Below are 21,731 nucleotides of genomic sequence, written 5' to 3'. Positions count from 1 at the left end.
CTTCTTGGGTGCTGTGGGTTGAATTTGAAATGTCCCCCCCACACACACACACAAACTCATGTTTGAACTCTTACTCCTCAGCTCATAATGCTACCCTGAATCTGTGTAGCCTTTAGGTGGTGGAGGTCCAGATGGCAGACGTAGGCTGCTATGGGCAAACCTTTGGAAGTTACATCTGTCCCTGGTTCTAGTCCAGCTCTCTACTTCTTGATGAACCATGATGTGAACAGTATCTACTTCCCGAGCCCAGCTCCATGTGCAGAGCTTTTCTGATCTGCCTTCCCCATCACAATGGACCAAAATGCCCTAAAGCATGAATCAATGCCAATGTCGCTTCCTTAAGTTTTTTTTTTTTTTGGTCAGGTATTGTGGTCATGGCAATACAGGTCACTAATACGTTGGGCTGGGAGCACTGTCAGAGGCAAAGGGCTGAGGCCAACACTGCTTCCTCAGTCCCCACTGCAGGTTTGGCTGCGTTCAAACATCAGCTCCGTTGACTGGGATCTCCTCACCCCAGGAACTACCCAGGGTGGCTCTACGAAAAATTGTCCTACCACAGAGCAGCTAGCTACAGTTCTATTTACTCCTCTTGGGTGAGACCCAGGATATCCAGAGCCCGTCAGATCTCTGCCAGATCCCCTGAGCTTTAGGGAGCAGACACAGAGCCTGGCTCAGAACCCTCTGTGTGAGCCTCCACAAGAGTCAAGCCCACATTCCTCCTGAGCATGCTGTCATCATCGGCTAGAGGGCCACAACCTCCCCTCTTTGGTGTGCTCAAGACCAGACACTTGCTGATGTTCTCACTGGAGGGTGGGGAGGGTCCTCTCTGCCCTCTTGCTTCAACAGCTGTCACAAGCCCAAGCAGAGACAGATAGCTCTGTGTCCTGGTGACAGACAGATAGCTCTGTGTCCTGGTGACAGAGGGAACTGGAGAAACAGGATTTACAGAGGGCCCACGAGTGACACCAAACAGGCTAGCTGACAAGGACAGGGTTGACAAGGCTGAGGAGGACTTCAAGGACTGCATCTGAGTGGCTAGAAGAAGCTATCAACATCCCTTCAACCATATCCCAGCTGGAAGACATTCATCTGTCTTCTTCTGGTCTCTTTCACAAGAAAGCGTTTACCATGGTCAGCCGTGGTAGTACATGCCTGGAATCCTAAGCACTCAGGAAGCCGAGGCAAGAGTATCATGGGTCTGAGGCTAGCCAGCCTGGAAAATGTGGACAGGTTTTATATATATATTTGTGTGTGTATATACACACACACACACATATATATATATATATATATATATATATATATATATATATATATATATATATATATATATGGTGGGGGGGTGGGAGGAGGAGAAGAAAGAAAAGAAAATCAGCTATGATGACATGCACACCTGTAATGCCAGCATTAAAGAGATGGAGGCATGGAGATCAATAGTTCAGTGCCTTTCTCAGCCACATAGCAAGCTTGAGGTCAGCCTTAGCCACGTAAGACTATGTCTGAGAAAGATAGCGAGATCAAGAGAATTTACACAATTCAGGGACCTCTCCTGGACAGAGAAGTGTTTAGGGCACCTGAATGCACCTGCTGTAGAAACATCTGTCTCTAAGATGGGTTTATCTGTCACCTACTCAAAGATAAGACTCCCCTTAATTACTGACTTGCTGTTAAGATTTTAATCTGTGTTGCATTTTATAATCCCCAAGGAGGCGCTGGATGAGAGGAGACTGCAAAATGGACTCAGGTTTAAGTGAATAATTCAAATACACCTTGACCAATTCCAAGGGCCGCAGAATGGCCATGGCTTTCTTGAAGGTAAACTCACCTTCAGCGGTGATGCTACACACAGACAAAAAGTGATGGTGACTGAGAGGTGTGGGGGGAGACTCTGAGAAAGCAGATTTCTTCAACCAAGAAAAAGCAAATGCATAGAGTGCATTGACTGAGAAACAGCCGAAGCCGAGACGGAAAAAGAAAAATGAAATAACGAAAGTGACAGTCGTCGGCAGTGGGCCAGACCCTCTGCAGAATGCTTGTGCTCCAAGAGACAAAGCTCACTTGGCACAGATCTGTGCCTCGCTGGACCTATTCAAAGACATGGATACTAAGGCACAAGGCAAAGTATGTGCATGCCCCAGATTTCATCAACCAGTGCCCAAACTGTGGTGGTTCAGCTAAGAACAGCCATGGTTGCCATCGTGACACCAGGCTGCCTATCCAGCACCAAAGACAGAGCACTCCCGTCCCAGTCTCTGGGTCATACCCTCCACCGGCAGTGTGCTAATGGCTGGCTTGTGGTGCTGTGAGGAGTTAGTAGGTCTTAGGAGGAGGAGGTTAGAACTTTGCCCTGATGGAGACAATGGGATCCCACTCTCTTTCTGCAGCAGCTGGCCTGTCCACCATGTGCACTCGTCACGAATCCATGTACCATCCCAGGCTCAAAGCAAGAGGGCAAGACTATGAATGGAAAGAATGATTGATCCTGAAGATATGTCCCTTTCGTTCAGGTGACTTTCTCAGGTGCTCTGTGGTAGCAACAGAAACTCCTCCCACTGTAGGGGTGACCCAGTAATCAAGTCAGTCCCAAGAGAGGCCATTTCGTTAGTGCCTGCTTTTCTCTTCAGTGGTAACCAACAACAACCACGGCCCTTACATGAGGTGACACAATTCACGTCCTGGAGGCTGAGTAAGCGGGTTCGCTCCGTGACAGACATGATGTGCCTTGAGTCACTCACACTCTTCCCTGTCTGTCCGTCCTGTTAATCGCAGCCTGTGGGTGTATGATGCCTGTGTGGAAACAAAGATTCTACAAGTGTCATCAAATTCTTTGTTATTTTGTTTCCTTTGTGTGTGTGAAACCAAGTAACCATCATGGTGGAGGACAGAATCATAGTCCCCTGCACCAGTGTCAAAATGAATGATCCTTCTTGGTCTTACTACATCCCTGGTCCAGGCTATGAGTGAGAGGCCGGGTCTATGAAGATTGCTTAGCCTTAACCTTCTTGGTCTTACTACATCCCTGGTCCAGGCTATGAGTGAGAGGCCGGGTCTATGAAGATTGCTTAGCCTTAACCTTCTTGGTCTTACTACATCCCTGGTCCAGGCTATGAGCCAGAGGCTGGGTCTATGAAGATTGCTTGGCCTTAGGGACCCCAGAGTGTGGAGGGGCCTGGGCCTGTAGGGTGAGTGGCAATGTGTCAGTAAACTCTGCTGAGGACAGTACCCAAGGCCAAGAAGTGAGAGCAGGCTAGTGAGGCTGTGGGCTATACATCAAGTCTCCAGGCATACAATTCTCAAAATCCTGGGATTCTCCAAACTTTTGTGCCATTTTGTCCACACTTATCTGTTAAAGTGACTGATGGCCTGAAACTCCTAGCTTCAGGCTAGGGACTGACTGGTCACAGGAAAGACCAATGCAAGATTAGAGAATCATGACTTCGCAGTTTTACTCCCAACTCCAGGGAAATGTGGATGAGGGTTGAGTTGATCCCAACGACCAATAACATAATTAATCATGCCTAGAGAATGAAACTTCCATAAAACCCCAAAGGTCTGGGTGGAGAGGTTCCTGGAATGTGGTTGGAGAGGCCATGGAACCTGTACTTTGACACCTGATGATGGGCATCATCGCATCCCTTCAAATAGGGTATATAATTGTCTCTCTGACTTCCAACGCTGTCGCAAATCAGCTGAACCCCACAATGGGAACCCAGGACAGCAAATGCAGCCAGCAGGTTGGAAGCACAGGTTTGGGATTGGCACTGGAATTAGGGGCTCTCTTGTGTCACTGCACCCTAAGCCTGGGAGGCTTGATACCATCCTCAGGTGGGGTCAGAATTGATCTGAGTCTGAGGACACCCAGGGGACCTGTGATGAGGAGAGACCCCTATGCTCTTCTGGACAACCCAAAAAGAGGTCTGTATTGTGGGATCAGAGTGATAGCAACTGATGTCCCCAGAATGCTCATCTCGGTGGAAAGAAAAAGGGACCACAGCAGAAACACAAGCATGTGCCAAGGGACAGTGACTCTGGAATAGACCTTTCTCCAGAAAAGATATAACAGTCAATAAAATGTGGAGGGGAGAAAAACCAGCCTGGCAATATGTTCGTGCAATCTCAGCACTAGGGAGGTGGAGACATGAGGATCTGGAGTTCAAAGCTAATCTTGGCTACATAGCGAGCTTGAGGCCAACTTGGGGTTCATGAGACCAAATCTCAAAAACAACAACAAAAACCTGTGACGTGATGCCCAACATGATGAATCCTCAGGTTAATGCAACCATACAACAAAAAGAAACAGTTTCTCAGTTTAAGACAGGGGAGAACAAGTGTTGGTGAGGACCCGGATATGCTGGGACTCTCTTCCATCACTGTTGGGAAAGAAGCTTTTCAACATGCTCAAAATAGAAGAGCCATGTGATCCAGCAAGTATATACCCAACACAATGAAAACACAGATGCTTGTTACACCAGTATCCATAGAAGCAACATTAATTATGACCAAAAAAGGAGAAACCACCCAAATGTTCACCCACTGGCAAATGGGTAAGTCCAATGTGGCACATCTATGTAATCGAATATTATTTAGTCAGGAAAAGGAAGAAAGTGCTGATGCAAGCTACAATATGGACAAGTCTTAAGAATATTATGCTATCTGGGCTGAAATACTCCCCCCCCCAAAAAAAAAACAAAAAACTAAAGATCACCTAACAAAAAATTAACCAATACCAGGCAGGAGAAACCCTCTTCTGAGATGTTGGTCAGGGTTGTACTAGAGACTCCCCAAATATTATAGGCTATTGCTATTTCCCTTAGTTGCTGCCAAGAGGTAGAAGTTGTCCCTATCGCTGAAGACACCATGCTGTTCAGAGCCAGGGCCCAGAGACCCCTGAGCTGAAACTGAACTGAATGCCTGTACCCTGAGGGCTAGCTTTCACGGTACGGGAAGGCATGGAAGCAACGAACAGTCCGACCCAGCTATTTTGCCTATGAACCACAACAAGGACCAGCATGGCACAATAACCCTAAGAGCACAGTAGGGGCACCCATACCTTGGCAGTAACCAACAGCTCTCTAATTGGACACACCTAAGACCCACTCAAGAGGAAAATCATGCCTGGTCCTGGAAACCTAGCCGACTACCCAGGGCTAGTGAAGTCAAGCATCTTGGAAAAGAACCTACAGCCATCACTTTACTAAGGCAGCATCATCCCTAACTACACTCTAATTTTGTTTCTATACTTACAGGTAAGTGCAGTACTCACCCTCCATCAGAAAAACTTCTCTTCACAACAGATGGAGACTATCACACAAAACCACAACCCATCAAAATGCGGAGCTGTGGAGCCCAGTCCCAACAGATACATCAAATAACTACCCCTAAGGCTCAGGGAACATTCCAGAAGAGGGAGGAGAAGGATTGCAAGAGACGGAGGATCCGGGAGCTTGCTGGGAGACCGTGTCTCCTAGTAAAGTCAGAAACAACACCTATCAAGTCTCACCAACATGACTTCATCAACGAGGGCTGAACAAGGATGACAACAGACATCCTAAGGCAGAAGCAGAAGTGGAAAGGCCAGAAGACCTCAGCCCTACACAAAGAACTACAGGTGACTGATGGAAGCTGAGACTGGGAGAAACAGCCTTCCCCAGGGACAAGCACACCAGCGGGTCATCCAATACATCCTAAGAACGGATATAGACAAGGAACATTATACAGACCAAGAAGATTATATTTAGGAATATATACATCTATAGATATACATATATGTGTGTAATAACAATTCATGAAGAAAGAAGCCCTGAATTTGAAAGAGAGCAAGGAGGAGTATTCGGGAGGGTTTGGGGGAGGAAAGTAAAGGGGAAAATGATGTAATTATACTATAATCTCAAAAATAATAAAATAAGAACATTATGCTAAGTGGAAGAAGCCAGGTATGACTTCATTTATGGAAAATCACTAGAACAGGAAATCTACAAGCAGTAAGTGTGTGGTCACCTGAGCCTGAGGTGGAGAGGACTAAGGCGTAAGGAAAGTAACCATGGTAACAGATATACAACTCCATGGATGTTAAAAAAAAACAAACAAAAATAACACATATGGTTTTGCTTGCTTCTAATGAATGTTCTATCTCCAGAAAACTATCCAAAAAAAAAAACAGAAAAGGAAGTAAGAAAGAGGATGGAGCCAGGGAGGGCACTGCAGGGAGCCAGGGAGGGACAAAATGGCTTATGGAAGAAAACAGCATGGAGAACGAAGTCACTTCAAGACTTGGAAGTTCCAGATGTTCCTGACAAGGTGACATGTGTGCAAACAGCTAAGACAGCATCTGGTGGCAGACAGGGTTGGTCTCGAAGTAGACTGCAGATACAGCTAAGGCATGCTCTACAGTTGTGCTTCCCTGCTCTGAAAGCCCAGAATCCAAAATGCTCCACCCACATGATACCCCAAATGGAAAATTCCACGCTGACCTCATACGATGAGTCGTGGAGAAAACAAGCAGATTAAAAATACCATAGGAGCTGGGCAGTGCGGTGCAATCCTGTAATCCCAGAACTTGGGAGGGTGAGGCAGGAAGATCAAAAATTCAAGGCCAGTCAGGCCTACAGCAGGGTTTGGAGGCCAGCCTAGGCAAGTTAGTGGGATTCAGTTTCAAAATAAAAAATACAAATAGGGCTGGGATGTAGCGCAGTGGTACCCCAAGAACACTAGCACTAGGACACTAGCCCGGTATGTGTAAGACACTGAGTATAATCTTCAGTAACATCACACTCAACATGCACTCACACAGGCATGCACTTCTGTCTAAACTTGGGTCTGGTACCCAAGATATCTCATTATGTATGTGCAAACATTCGGAAATCTGAAATGCTTTTTCATCCAAACACTTTGGATAAAGGGACATTCAACTGTATTGTCATGGCAGTGAAATACCCCAGAAACCTTAAACAGGAGAGTGCTATGGTCAATCAGCTTTAAAAGTCACCATAGAAGGTAGCCAGCAGCCCAACCCAGGGACTGTGCAATAAAGTCCAGGACAGCCAGGACCTGTGGGTCCCACCTGGGATTTGGGGAGATAGCAGTTTGGTGACATTCATCTCTAGTTTGGAGCTCTCAAATGCTGGCCTGGGACTTGATTCAGAGCCCACAGAAACACTTTAGAAAAACTCTTCCTGCCCACAGGAGCTGGTCCACTCCTGTAATCTCAGCACTGGGAGGCTGAGGCAGGGGAATTGCTGTGTTCTCAGCTAGACTAGGCTACAGAGATCCTGCCTCAAAAGTTTATTTGTGTATGTGTGTGGAGACAGACAGACAGACAGACAGAGACACACAGAGAGATTACTTAGCATGCACAAAGGGCCTGGGTTCCTCCATCTCTGGCACTAAGGGAGGGGAGGGAGAGGGAGGGAGGAAGAGAGAGCAAATGTGTGTTCCATTCAGTCTCTTGGGACCTTTCCTTTGCTCCAGGAACAGGCAAAAGATAAAAGAAATTCTGACATCCTTTAGCAGTCTCTAGAACTTCACCTCTCCCACAAACTAACCTTTCCCTCATTATAAGAAGAGTCTCGGGGGCTGGAGAGATGGCTGAGAGGTTAAGAGCACCAGCTTCTCTTCCAGAGGTCCTGAGTTCAGTTCCCAGCACCCACATGGTGGCTCACAACCATCTGTAATGAGATCTGGCACCCTCTTCTGTATACATAATAAATAAGTAAATCTTTAAAAAAAAAAGAAAAAGAAAAGAAGAAGAGTCTCTTCCAAGAGTGTCCAGAAAGCCAGAAGCCCATCAGGCCAAATAAAACAAACAAACAAACAAACAAACAGTTAAGACCAATGAATCCAGCCCTAGCAACAGGAACTCTTATGTAACAGTTTCCACCAAACCAAGGAGAGCTTCAGCTCCAGCATTCTGTGGCTTCAGACCAGCAAGACCTGCATGTACCCCAAGGCTCCTAAGAAACTGCTCTGCACCCATGGGATTTCAAGGGGTCTCCCCAAGATCCACAGCATCCCCAGAAGCTTGCTAAAAGTGCAGACACTCACCAAGCATGGTGGCACACTCTTGTAATGCCAGCACTGGGGAGGAAGGAGGAGGAGGAGGGAGAGTTCAAGGCTGGCCTGAGCTGTGCTTACCCTGTCTCCAAGCAGGGAGGGGAGCAAAACAGTGCAGAAGCTGGGGCTTCACCCCAAGTTCTAGAGTCTGAACCTGCACCTCTTGAGAAGCTCAGGAGATCTGTCTTACCTACATGCTGCACTCAGAAGGGCAACGGAGAGAGGTGTCAGCAGCCCTGTAGTGGGAACCCCAATTAACAGGGTTAACCGAGTCTAACTTGGCTCAAAACCAGAGCACGAAGAAACCTGAATTCCACTCACAGGGTGTGTGCAGGCGTCAAGCTCTTCCCCTGACCCTCACGGGAGCTCTATAAAACTCACAATTCTGCACTTGCCTGGAGTCCGGCAGGCAGCAGCAGCTGCAGAGAATCCAGAGCTGCAGAAGCCAGCCTCCTGCCTTGCACTCCTCCGCTGCCCACATCTGGGAGGTGGCCCCACCACTGGCTGTGTGCTGGATGATGGCAATGGGAACAGCAGCGGGGCCGCATTGCAGCCCCCAACCTTGTCCACACAGAGCACCAGCTTCCCCTTGGGGCTCATGAGGTGGTAAGCATGTCTTGAGTGTATGAATTTTCTGATGTTGGGGACAGTTGGGGACTCTCCTAGGCTTGCTCCCTACTACTGCAGCTCTTCTTGTTCATCCAAACCCTGGGCCTGCGTACTGCCACCCAGCACCCTGGACCTTCCATTCCGCCAGCTGCCTTGCTGTGAGCTGAACCTTGTGCTTTTGTTCACTGTCAGGCTTTTCTCCCTGCCTTCACCCTGTGGTCAGGGACCCGCTGTGGACATATCTCTTTCCTCAGATTAAATATACTTACAGAAGTCTAATTCCAAAATGTGTTCTTTCCATGACCTCCCACAGCGCCACATAATCCACTTTAAAAAAAAAAATCCAATATCCAATCTAATTCCAGGACTTAACGTGTCTTACAGATAAAGTAAAAACTATCCCCTCCATGCACCCATATGCCTTGATGCTCAAACTGGGGCCCATTGGCCAGCAACAGCAGCAAGCTCTTGGGAGCTAGTTGGAAATGCAGCCTCTCTCTGCAGGGAAAGATGAAATGCAGTCTACTGCCCGGGCACAGGTGACATTGCTTGGCCTTGGCATGTGAGGCAGGGCAGTCTCCTGGGACTGAGCCTTTCACCCGCAAGCTCTCACTTGTACCACAAAGCCAGCAATGTCAGGCTTGGTGGACTCAGAGCAGACCCACTTGGTATCAACAGAGAACATCTTGAGGGGGAGAAGGAAACCATTGGGGGAGTCCATGTTGCCTGTGTCCAGTGAAGGGCTGGGGTGTAGCTGAGTGCGGAAGACTTTCCTAGCAAGTGTGAGACTCGGTTCGACTGCTGTACTCAGCCCCTTTGTTTATAATACCAGAATCCCAGACTGGGTCCTAGATTTGATCTTGTGTTGAGAACCGCCCTTGATTATCAACTACTCAATGGAGCTGTATTTTTCCCTCTACGCACAATGAACGCTGGGAGTTATTTATCAATAAAACACTTGCTTAATGAGAAGGGTAGACTCGAACTAAATTTAAAGTTCCGCTTTCCTACTCCGATTCCTAAATTATATTACAAATCAGCAACAGATGCCTCCATGACGGCCTTCCAGGAGCCACCACCAAAATAAGGACGCTCTCTCTGATGATTAAATTAGGACAAGGAATCGTTTCGGTAGAGTTTTTAAAATAGCATCTCTGAGGAATTTTTACAACTTAATTAGTTTTCTTGTGGATTAACCCTGGCGTTCTCTGCAGCTGACAGAACAGTGAGGAAGGCAGTGAGGAAGGAGGAGGAATTGAGATACGTAAACAGAGCAATGAATGCTAGCATCTGGAAGGGCTTTGGGCCAAACCTGTGTGAACCCACAGTCTCTCCAAAGAGGTTACCTGTCAGTTGTGCAGGGCAGGAGAGTCCCCAAAGACTTCCCAAGGGAAGGTTTTTATTTTTATTTTATTGCTTGTATATTTGTTGTGTGAGTGTGCTTATGAGGGTATGTGAGTACATAGATATGTATGTGTGTGTGTGTACACTTATGTGTAGGTGCATGTACATATGTGTGCGAGTGTGTGTAAAGGCCAGAGGTTGATGTCAGGTGTCTTCTCCAATTGCTCTCTTTATCTATTGCAGGAGGGTCTCTCAATGGACCTGAGGTTTGCCCACTGGACTACTCACTCTAGCTAGATAATTTCCCCTGGGATCCCATCTCTATCTTCCAATCACAGGGATTTACAAGCAGGTGCTGGGGATCTGAACTCCCTGGTCTTTACATTGGAGGACAAGTGATTTATCCACGGAGGCATCTTCTCTCCACACTACCCGCACGGGGGAGTTTATAACTGCTAGCCCCAGATGGTTGTATCTGCACTGTACAAAGTACATGCTCATGTAAAAGAGAGAAAGAAAACTGCGGAGCCTAGAATCAGGAAATGATGGTGTTTATGCCAAGTGGACCAAGCGTCTACTTGGCGTGCTCAGGGAGTACTTGATGCTAGGACTGCTTATGAAAAGGAACCTACAGGGAAGGAGCAACTCTGGCTCCACTCCATGGAGGTTTGGTGATCTGAGTCTCCCAGCCTCCCACCCCCCATAAAAAAAGACAGTAGATAGATTACCGGGATTGGGGATAGGGGGATGGGGGAGTATACATTTAGTAACGTTGAAGACTCCGGAGTCTCCCTCAATGAAAGACCACATGGTTGAACACTTAACACCTTCTCAGAGAAGAGGGAAGTGGAGGCTGCTAGAGTTGGAGGCAGTTTTTGAGGAAGAGTGATTTTCAGGAGGAACACATGAGTCTAGAGAATGGATAACATTGGGACAAACCCCAGCTGGAGTGAGCAGGGTATCGACTCTAGTCCTCCCTCCTGAGAGCTGATCCTAAGGAGCTGCCCTTTACGTGGATAAGGAGTGTCTCAGAATGAAAGCCTGACCTCAGGAAGAAAAACGGTGGAGACAGGGAATGGAGATGGGAGGAAGGTCAGACAGACTTCCACTTGCCTTCTATTGAAAATGTTCAGGACGCTGAAGCCATTCCCAGGCCAGGCTCAAGGTCCCCGAGAGGCCGGAACCAAACTACCTCGAAAACAAACTTTCAGCACAAGCAAGAGGCAAACCTATGCTGTTTTAGCCACTGAAATCCCACAACTTCTTGTTAACTGTTGTCCTCATCTGTCCTGACATCACCCAAGCTCATAATACGACCATCACCAAAATATCTCTTCATTGCAAACTGCTCAAAAACATCATTTCCCAAAGGTAGGGGCTCTAATTTGCCCCCGAGCAACGTGATTCCTCTCCATCACCCTCTCTCTGCTCTTCAAACTTCACTCGGGCAGTCTTTGCCCCGTTTCCCTTTCTTTCCCCTTTTCCCAGGTTTCCTCATGTATTTGTGATTTTATCTTATTGTACCATATGCTTTTTGGTAACATGCCTTACATGCTTTCTGGAACAAGGTGACAGACAGGCAGTCACACACACAGACTCACTAGACTTGGTGGCAGAAGAAATCTGGCTTAAAAAAAAAATCCAGTCAAATCTACCTCTCAAAGTGCAAAGATTTGCTGTGCCAGGCTATCTAAAGGAATGTGGCCTGAGGCCAGGGCATAATGCTTCAATCCGTTCTAGCCATGATGGCTACTAAGTGTCCAGTCCCCGTCATGCCTGCTTTTATACTGTAATTCATTTCTGGATGTCGCCATCTCCTTTTGCTTCCTCGTAAGAAGTACAAATTCTGCTAACTCCATGGAAAAATGAAATGTCACTAAGAAACATTTTAAATTTTTGAAATTCCATTTTAGTTTAGGTATTGAGCCCTTCTGCGTTCCTGGTCCAGGAGTAAGCATCGATAAGCCTCATTTTAACCAGTTCCTCTTGGGGGTTTAGACAGTAGTTAGGCTTGCCCTTGCTAAGAAGTGCTGTGTTGGCATGGGGAGGTTCACACCTTGTCTAACGGAGGCCTCTGGACTACAAGTACAACCCAGGGGTCAGAAGGCATACACACACTAATGCTTTTCAGTGACGGTGAGTGGTGGTGTTGCATTCCTGGAACCCGGCACTTGAAGGCTGAGCCAGGAAGATTGCCTAAACAGTCAGTTCTAGGCTCACCTGGGCTACAGAGTAAGACCCTATCTAAAAAGGACAATGAGCTGGGCAGTGTTGGCACACGCCTTTAATCCCAGCCCTCCAAAGGCAGAGGCAGGTGGATCTCTGTGAGTTCCAGGACAGCCAGGGCTACACAGAGAAACCCTGTCTCAAAAACAAAACAAAACAAACAACAACAAAAAGAATTACAATGAAATACACTTCGGTTACTTATTCCTTAAGGCTGTCTTTTTTTCAGCCAGGCATGGTGACACACACCTGTAATCCCAAGCAATAGGGAGCGAGGATAGGAGAAGGGTCCCATGTTCCAGGCCAGTCAAGGCCAAAAAAGTAGACTTTGTCTCAAAAAACCATAAATAAATCTTTGTAGTTAAATCCCCAGCCCCTGAGTTATAGAGAGATGGAATCTGTAGGTGAAGCTTTGTGTTCTTTATTAGAAAGGGTCTACTCAGATATTCTGTTCCTTCATATACCAATCTTGTTCTCTTTGATTTGGGGAGTGTCTGTTTTTTAATGTGTGTGGGAGTGTATGTGTCTGTGTGGGCATAGGAGCCTGTGCAGGGCAGAAGAGGGCCTCAGACCTCTTGGGGCTAGAGTTACAGGCAGCTGTGAGCCACCCAGCGTGGGTGCTGGGAATTCCCATCCCCTGCAAGAGCAGCAAGGGCTCTTCACAGATTGGCTACCTCTCCATCCAGATTTGGATTTTTTAAAAAAGAATAGCTTATAAAATGAACTTTGTGCATTATAAACATAGACTTTTATATGGTGGGAACCTATGGCAGAGTAAATCACTCACCCAAGGCTGACTGTGGTGGCTTATGTTTGTAAGTCCAGCACTTCAGAGACTGAGGTAGAAGGAGTTCAAGAACTTGAGGTAGCCACAAGTTCAAGGCCACCCTTGACTGCCTAATGAGTTCCAGGTAAGCCTGGCCTGCAACTCAATGTCCTGTCTCAAAAAACACTTTCTTGGATAGAAAGTAAAAGAGATTGGAGAACATGCCTCAATAACCTAAAGATCTCCCAATAGGCTCTACTTTTTGAAGGTTTCCCTGGGATGGGCAGTGGTGGCGCATGCCTTTAATCCCAGCACTCGGGAGGCAGAGCCAGGCGGATCTCTGTGATGTTCGAGGCCAGCCTGGGCTACCAAGTGAGTTCCAGGAAAGGTGCAAAGCTACACAGAGAAACCCTGTCTCAAAAAACAAAAAACAAACAACAACAACAATAAATAAATAAATAAACAAATAAAATAAAAATTTCCCTGGACCAACCCTTTAACCACATCCACCTCTGAGGATACTTAAGATCCAAAGAGAAGCTGGGTGTGGTGGTACACACACCACATAATTACAGATTACACCTGTAATCCCTATGCTTGAGAGGCTGAGGCAGAGTTCAAGGACTACTATGAATTCAAGGACAGCCTGGGCTACACTTGGAGTATATGGGCAAGAAGAGCAGGAGTTCAAGGTCATCCTCAGCTTCATCCTGGGTTTGAGGCCAGAGTGAAGTCTGTGAGACCCTATCTTAAAACAACAACAAACCAAAGGGGTTTTTTTTGTTTTTTTTTTTTCTCAGAACACAGCACAAGCTCTAACTTCTGGACTATCCACGGTAGCTTTTCTGCTATCACAGCAACCCTGTGGGGTGGTGGCAGACAAAGCACGTGTGGCCCCTCACCTCTCACTGCCTCCCGCATCAGCTTTAATTTCATTTTGCCTCTTGGCCCACAAAGCTTAGAAAACATTTCTTGGCCTTTGCTAGAAAAGGTTTGCCAAGGCAAGTGCAGAAAGAGAAGCTCCAGGAAACCTCCCGAGGGAGGATGGGCAGACTCCCTAGCTAAAGTACAGGACAGGAAGGGGAAGAGGGTCAAGCGTGGGGGACCAGGCAGACAGATTGAGGAGACCTTCGCTCAGTCGGGGGGTGGGGGGGGGGGGGGGGAGGCAGAAGACTGGTAGGGAAAGCAGAGGTTACGGGCTTAGTTTTCACGTGTGAAATCTGAGTGCCTGGGAATCGAATCTGGACTCGAATTTGTAGCTTGAGAAAGGAAGTAGATACAGAGAACCAGGAAGTGAGGCAAATAAAAACAAACCTTTATCGGAGGGCACACAGAGGAGATACCAAATGGGATAGAAGGAAGTAAGCAGATTCTTATAATACTCCACATTGGGGTGGAGGCATGCAGCTCAGAAGTCGAACATTGGCTGAGCATGTACAAGGCACTAGGTCCCCAGCACAAACAAACAAAAATCAACCAACCAAAAATAAATAAATAAATAAATAAATAAATAAATAAATAAATAAAATAAAAAGCCACTCCACATACACTTCTCATAGTTCATGGTTCGCACACACAACTACAGGTTTACAATGTCACCTCATGCTCTGCTCTGCCAAAGGAAAAGCCTTCTGGCTACCATTTCTACTTTTCTCTATAGATATAAACACCACCCCAGAATCCTTGCCTCTGCAGGAAGAGAAGAATCTACTAATTTGGCAATTAGGGACAGGGGGATCTGTCCCAGCACTCTGTCAAAAAGACCCATCATTTTTACCTTGCTGCTGTGGGGTAATAATAAAGGAGAACGTTATAGGAATGCTGTCCCCTGGGTGGCCTAGTAACCGTCACAACACCGTGCATGCACACAGGGCTTCCTGGTTTACCACACACATCCTTTTACCCGTGGGGGCCGGCACGGCCTTCACAATGAGGGTCCACCCATCCACCAGACACAAGCTGGGCCTTTTTTAGGCTGAAAATACAGGAAGGTAGGAGGTGGCTCATTCACATTTCTAGGTAGAAGTAAATCGCAGGGATTTGCCCAGTGGTTAACAGATGTCGGGGATTCCTGCCGACTTGTTGCTAAGGGAACTTTTGTAAAGATGCCTGGAGTCCATAAAATCCAGAAGCTCTGCCCGTTGCTTTAAAGTCTCATGAGTGGCCGCATGGCCCGGCCAGCACACGGAGTTTTTGAAGGGTGGTTCCTGCCGGGCAGACACAGACAGTGCTATGGCCAATGGTAGATGTTCAAACAGCAGCAGCTGCTGATGTGGGCCCCCTAATTGAATGGCAGGATGACTCTGTGAAAATGGCACAATTTCAGTCCCAATTACACACCTTGGGGAGCCACCAGCCCTAATTATGAACAGAGTCAATGACTACCCCCCCAAAAAAAATATTGGTGTGAAGGTCAAAGTCACACCCATTTTAGGTAATTTTCCTGTTAGAGGGGAAAAGGCCCTAGATTAAAATCAATTTATGTACCATAGCAAACATCTCCTGAATGTCAGGCAGCTTGGAGACACTGTGTCCATTAATTATCAAAGCTCTGGCATGAAAAGGCTCGCCTGGCGTGCTGATGGCTTAGTGGACAGGCAGGCCCTGGCTTTAGGGCCAGGCAAACATTTTTTCAGATTCCAGCAGCATCATTTACTATGCACTTCTATAAAGAAACCCCTGGAGTCTTTAAAAAAAAATTTTTTTTTAACTCCTAAGATGGAAATGGAGGAATAGAGTCTTCAAATCAAAAGGCCATGACATCTTTTCTGCTTCCAGAGTCTTTCTCTCTCTCACACACACAGACACACACAGACACACACAGACACACACACACACACACACACACACACACACTGGTCCAACTGACGAGCTTAAGCCTTGCTGCCTCCACCATCCTTGGGAGGCAGGAAATGTGCAAGGTGGTCCTCCATGAATCCTGCTCCTGTTTCCAAGCCTGAAACTACCTCCTGTCCATGCTACACAGACTGTTCCTGTGACTCACTTTGCCAGCAGCATATGGCAGAGTGATGTGCTCGACCTGGGTCAAAGCCTTAAGAAGGTCCAGCAAGTCATCCCTTTGTATCCTTGGAAGCTGGCTACCGACTACATACAAACTCTAACTACCCTGCAGAGAAAGGGGGTGTGACAATTCACTGAAGGAGGAGACACCATGTGGAAAGACGCCATATAGAACATCCAGGTGAGTGAACATGGCCCTTCTAGGAGGCCAACCCAGTGGAGTCTCCTGGACTCAGTCCTCAGCTGCCATTTGACCTCAGCTCTCTTGGCATAGGAGTTTGCCAAGGTGAACCAACAGAAGGACCACTCAGCTGAGCTCCGTCCACTCAGAGTCACATAGGATGAATTCTGGGGTGCTTTGCCACCTAGCCATAGAAAAACCAGCTCTTCACTGACCACAGCAGAGCCCATCCACTCCCACAGCTACCCCCATAAACTCCTGCCGCACAATCACATGAGCCCAGATTGAGAGAAGAGGGAAAGAAGAGGACATGGAGTTTAAGAATCCCCCCCCCCTTTGCATTCCCCCTCCTCCTTTGCATTGTCACAGTCTGTGCTTGGCTTGCTCCATTTTGAATGGCTGTAACAGAATACCACAAAGTGGGTAATTTCTAAAGTGAATTTATTTTTCATGGTTCTGGAGGCCAAGGAGTCTTAACGTGGAGGTGTCAGCCTCTGCTGGGTTCTTATGGCATCATCCCGTGGTGATGGAAAAGGGTGAGCTCTCAAACTGTACACCTTCCAGCCTCTTCACGACTGGCATCAGTCTACCTGCGGGGGTGGAACCCTCATAACCTAAATTCCACCTGATACGGTTGTACTTCAGTGGTGAGTTTCCAACACAGGCTTCTGGGGACACAGTGCAAGCAGTGAGTACCTCTCAGGACTAGACCTGCTGGCACCACCTAAAGGAAAGCTCTGGCATGTCTGTATTCCCATCTTCTCACCCTTCTAAAATCACTTCCCCCAAACTCTGGGTGTTTCTACTGAGATCTTATACCACCCTTAGGTTCTTGACTTCTAGCCTAAGTAAGAGCAGGCCACAAGAAATTCCTGAGTCCAGTATGGCCTTCCAGGTTGGGCCTGACCAGCCCTTGTACCTACTCTGGTACCACACCTGACTCTTAACTCTTCCTTGAGCGAGAGAGCCCACCTCTATCTACCTTCCCCAGGAGCCATGTCTGCACCCTTGAGGGCAGGTGGAAATTGCCCTTCATGTTGGGTCCCCAAGACTATGGGAGTGACCCAGAACCTGACTTGGATCTGGCAAGATTCCATAAGCAGCCTAAGGCATTCCTTTGGGAGGTAAGATCTAGTAGGGGAATGGGGGTTTGGGTGGGGTAGGATGGGGAACTAGGACGCTATCCCTCCTTCCTGTCCAGTATGAGATGCTCCCTTTTATAATATACTCAGAATTTAATGGACCAAGAGTTGGCCAGAAACTGAAACTTCCAAACCCAGGTTCAAAATACACCTTTCCTCCTTGCAAATTTTATCCCAGGCACCTTACCACAACAATGGGAAACTGACACACAGCTCTCATACCTTTGGGGAGATTAGGTGCTCTGTGAAGGGCTGGGCCACACCATAAGTAACCAGGACCCCTGTGGCCAGGGTCTCCAGGTCCCATATTTCTCTGCATGGGCTTGGGTCCTCTAAGAGTCCACCTTCTTAAGCCAGATATTCGCTGTATCATTTTACCAGTTCTAAGAGTCTGGACCAAAGAGATTGCCCCAATGCCCAATGACCGTGTCTTCCAAGACCCTGCTTCCGTCCGAGGCTGGCCACCCCCAAGGCAGATCTAGCAGGCCTTTCAGGGTCAGTTCCCAATTCCCCTCCACAGTGTGTGTTTCCTGCAAGGCAGGCCTCCAGCTTCCCTTTCTGTGCCTGAACCAGGAATAGATTCCTGGGGAGAGTCCACTTTGCACATTCTTGTCGGTATCTCACGCCCTCCACTAAGACACTTCCTGTTATCACTCTTTCCACTAGAGGGCAAAAGGGACACTGTGAGGAACACTCCATTCTTCAGCTGGGTGCCCATCACCCCATCCTTCCCCAGGAGGCTGTTGGGGTCCTTTCTATTTAGACTTCTTCCCCTACAGCAGTACCACCTTCAGGGCCTCCGGGCCTTCCTCTGTCTCCTAGCTGCTGCTCGGCTTCTGCAATCTCAGGATTCATACACTTCGTGTTGCATCCACTCGCAACTTCCCCTAGTCTGTCTGTGAGTGCTCAACCCATCCCAAGAGACTCCATGGCATACCCCTTCCCAGCTCTCTCTGCCTAGTGATCCAGCTTATTCTCAGAGGACGTTGCCAGCCACCGAGAATCTGATCCGTGAACCTCCATGCTGATGCTAAGAAGAATCCTAGTCAGTACTTAGGCAGTGGGGCCAGGTCCATCCTTGACTCCACCTTCGGGAGGCACCAAAAGCCACCTCAGCTCATTATAGGTGAATTTAAACTTCAGGGTTCGCAGCAGGGGTGCTCCAGGGCGCCCCCAGGTTGCAGCTATCTGGCGTTGCAGGTCTTATTAAGGATACTGTCACTAACATACCAGTCTCAGGGGCCTGCTCACCCTTCTTCACATACATCATTCTAGATCCTTCTTTTACTGACCTTTGGGTTTCAAAATACTCTAGGAATTTAGCCAGCCACCTGAGTTGTTAGTCTAGTGTGCAAACATGACCCCTTGGATGACAGACTTGCTTGTCTCGTACTGCCATGTTTTCTCTTGTCTGTAAAATGAGGACAGTGCCGGCCGGATATTGCGGCACAAGCCTGGAATCCCAGCACTCAGAAGCAGAGGCGAGGAGGACTACAGATTTGAAGCTAGCCTGATCTACGTAGCGAGACTGTGGTGCAAGACAAATGGAGCTTCCTAAGTGGAGGACGGCCCCTCACCTGCACAGAGCTGCCAGGAGACTGGCAATGGGGCACATGGCTTGTATAGGTGGCATTCTACATCTGGAAGGTCCTCTTGGTGCCACTGGGTTGCTATTAATAGATGGGAGGGGTCTGAAAGGTTCCCTAAATACCAGAGACTTCCCAGCTCTGTAAGTGCCAAGGGATGCCACAGGCACACCCAGGCCATCCCAGATGATAATTCTGCTTTGTCTTCTGGGCCTGCTCATGCTCCCTTCCCTCCCCCAGGGAAAAGCAGGGGCATTCTGTTCTTACAAATCCCCACCCAAAACAGCTGGCTGGATCCAGCCATGGACACTCCTCACCAGACAGACAATCATCAGGCAAATTTCCACATCAGTATTTCCTGGGGAAATGTGGCCACCAAAAGAACTCCAACATGTCTTTCAGAGAGCTTTTCCCCCAGGAGGCTCAAGCTTTCCCTGACAGATGACGTTTCCATTATTATTATTATTATTATTATTATTATTATTATTATTCCCTTAGAAATGGAACTGGGAAATGCAGGGAGCCAAATCTGAGCCTCTCCTGCAGATACAGGTGATGGGAACACACTATGAGACACCTTTGCTAAGGACCCCAGAAGGCTCATTCCAGCCTTTTGCCCAGGAATACTACTGGTCCATTTTCGAGGAATACTATGGTCCATTTAGAGCGAGTTTTGTTTTCTGGACCCGAAAGAACTACCATGTGCTTCCAGAAGGCTGAGCGAACACTTGATAATGCTGCTCCAGGACACTTGCCAGCCTGTCCACTCCACAACTACCTCACCCCTATCTCCCCCACCTCACCCTGACCCGAGCTGCATGTAACATTTTCATTCAAAATTTGCTACTTTGTTCTTAAGTAGGTCCCAGTAAAAGATAAATTTGGTTCCTTATTTAGGCCGGCTTCTACCAAAACCTAGGAATACGTCCACAACTGAGAGTGAGGGTTAGTTTAGCCTTCGTGACGATTCTGGGGTCAGCAGCTTCTCCATAAGGACACAAAAATACCACCACCACCACCACCACCACCACACACACCACACAAAGGACTTTAGAAACTTAGGCTCTCACTCAGGCTGTGACCATGAGCTCAGTGATTAGAGGCCAGAGAGGCCTCGCAATTGTCACCCAGACAATAAGCAGCCAGCTGACTTGGCTCAGCTGTCCTATGTAGCCTTGGGGCAAAGCCAGATCCCCAGGAACAAGCCACTTTAGGGTACTGAGCCTAGATGAGGGGGCGCTGCCTGAGGTCTAGCTGTATTCCCCGGACAAGCTTGCTGCTCTGCTCTGGCTCATTGCTAACTGATGCATCTCAGCTGACCAGCAAGTGGGCGGCCCGGGGGCAGCCCGGCAGTCCGCCCCCGGGATAGCATGACTGACCACTGGTCCGCGGGAAAGGTGGGGCTGTGGGGCCACCTTTCTGAACCCCGATCATCCGTGTGCCTTGCCAAGACCACCGAGCTCGGCGGCCCCTTGGCCGCCCCTGTCAGCCGCGGCAGCGCGCCCGCCTGCTCCAGAACTCGTACAGGCAACAAGTTCTCCCTTCCCCCCTGAGCAGCCACGACGTGCTCGGGAGGCTGGGTATGAAGGGAGCTTTGCCCACGCCCCAGAGCACCCCCGCACCCTTCGTTCCCGAGAGCACCGAGGTCGGGGGAATAGCAGGTACCCGACCCCAGCCCTAGCCTCTCACCTCCAGCAGTTGCACGTAGCTGGCGGGGAACCAGCCACGGAGCCCGTCGTCCTTCTCGCCTTCCCACCAGCCGCCGTCCGGGACCTGGAGCAGAGTGAGCAACTCGCCCGCAGCGAAGCGCAGCCCCTGGCCGTGCCGCTCCCCGGAGAAGGGGTACAAGGTCCGGCAGCGGGCGCCGGCCATGGCCCTAGCGCCCGAGCTCACAGTGCAGCCGGCATCCCTGCCTAGCCCCGCGGGCTGGCCAGCGGCTGCGCGGGGTCCCAGGCGCCCGGTGCTCCGGGCTCCCGCGCTCTGGGCGCGCGCCGTGGCGGGGGTGCGCAGGGGTCCTTGGGCCGCCGGGCCACAAGCGCTGCTTGCAGGGACGCTCACTGGCCGCGCTGGCTCCGTGGGCTCCTAGGGCTCCCGAGAGCTATCGGCGACGCCCCCGGGCCGGGCGGCTCTGCGGTCCCCAGCGCCGGGCGGGGGGCGGGGCTCAGGGGGAGGAGACCCCGGGTCCGCGGGCTCACAAGACAACTTCCCTTGGCCTCCGGGGCCGGGGACTCCCGAGTGCACTGAGAGGCTCAACTGCCCCGGGAGGTGGTGCTCAGAGCATCCCTCTCGGCGGGGCTTGTCCGAGGCGAGCAGAGCCCGGGAAGACACCGAGGGAGCGCGCTGACGGCCGGTGGCCGGGCGGGGACTCTCTCGAGGCGACCAGGGCGGGCAAGGGGCCGGGCCAAACCGGCCACGCCCGCGGAGGGCCGGGCGCTCCCCAGCAGAGGGGCTCCCCGGCGACCCCGCCACCCAGAGCCGCTGGAATGGGAACGCCCCTCGGTTCCTCCTGTTTGGATCTGTGGCGGGTGACAGGCGGCGCTGCCTCCCAGGTGTCTGCAAGGGAATGTGTTTGTGACCGTCATTGTAGAGCATGAAGCCTGGCTGAACTTGACTCACAGGAAACTGAACAATGGATAAAGGCAGGTTTGAAGGCTGGCGCCGAAGCCGAGAAGCCCGGTGACAGTGTGTGACACCAGCGGGGGGACTCCGTGCAGAGATGAGGAGAAGTCTGGGTTGGTAGGCTTAGAATCCGGCCGATGGGGCTAAAGACTGCAAAGGCTAAATAAAAAGAGAGAGCAAGCACCTTT

General features: G+C 49.2%; 1 protein-coding gene across 1 annotated transcript in view; it reads right to left on the bottom strand.

Annotated features, from left to right (window-relative positions):
* Gas7 (growth arrest specific 7) overlaps nt 1-20,895 on the bottom strand; it is a 232,331-nt gene extending 211,436 nt beyond the window's left edge. The window contains exon 1 of the mRNA XM_028869379.2: nt 20,614-20,895. Coding sequence (XP_028725212.1) covers nt 20,614-20,796 — 183 coding nt within the window. The 5' untranslated portion in view covers nt 20,797-20,895. The remainder of the gene's footprint in view (nt 1-20,613) is intronic.
* Nucleotides 20,896-21,731: the final 836 nt, after the last annotated feature.

This window comes from Peromyscus leucopus, chromosome 8b, assembly GCF_004664715.2.
Source record: "Peromyscus leucopus breed LL Stock chromosome 8b, UCI_PerLeu_2.1, whole genome shotgun sequence".
In the NCBI taxonomy this organism is placed as follows: domain Eukaryota; kingdom Metazoa; phylum Chordata; class Mammalia; order Rodentia; family Cricetidae; genus Peromyscus; species Peromyscus leucopus.
Note: the sequence above shows the minus strand (reverse complement) of the source record. Positions and strands in the feature narration are given on the sequence as shown.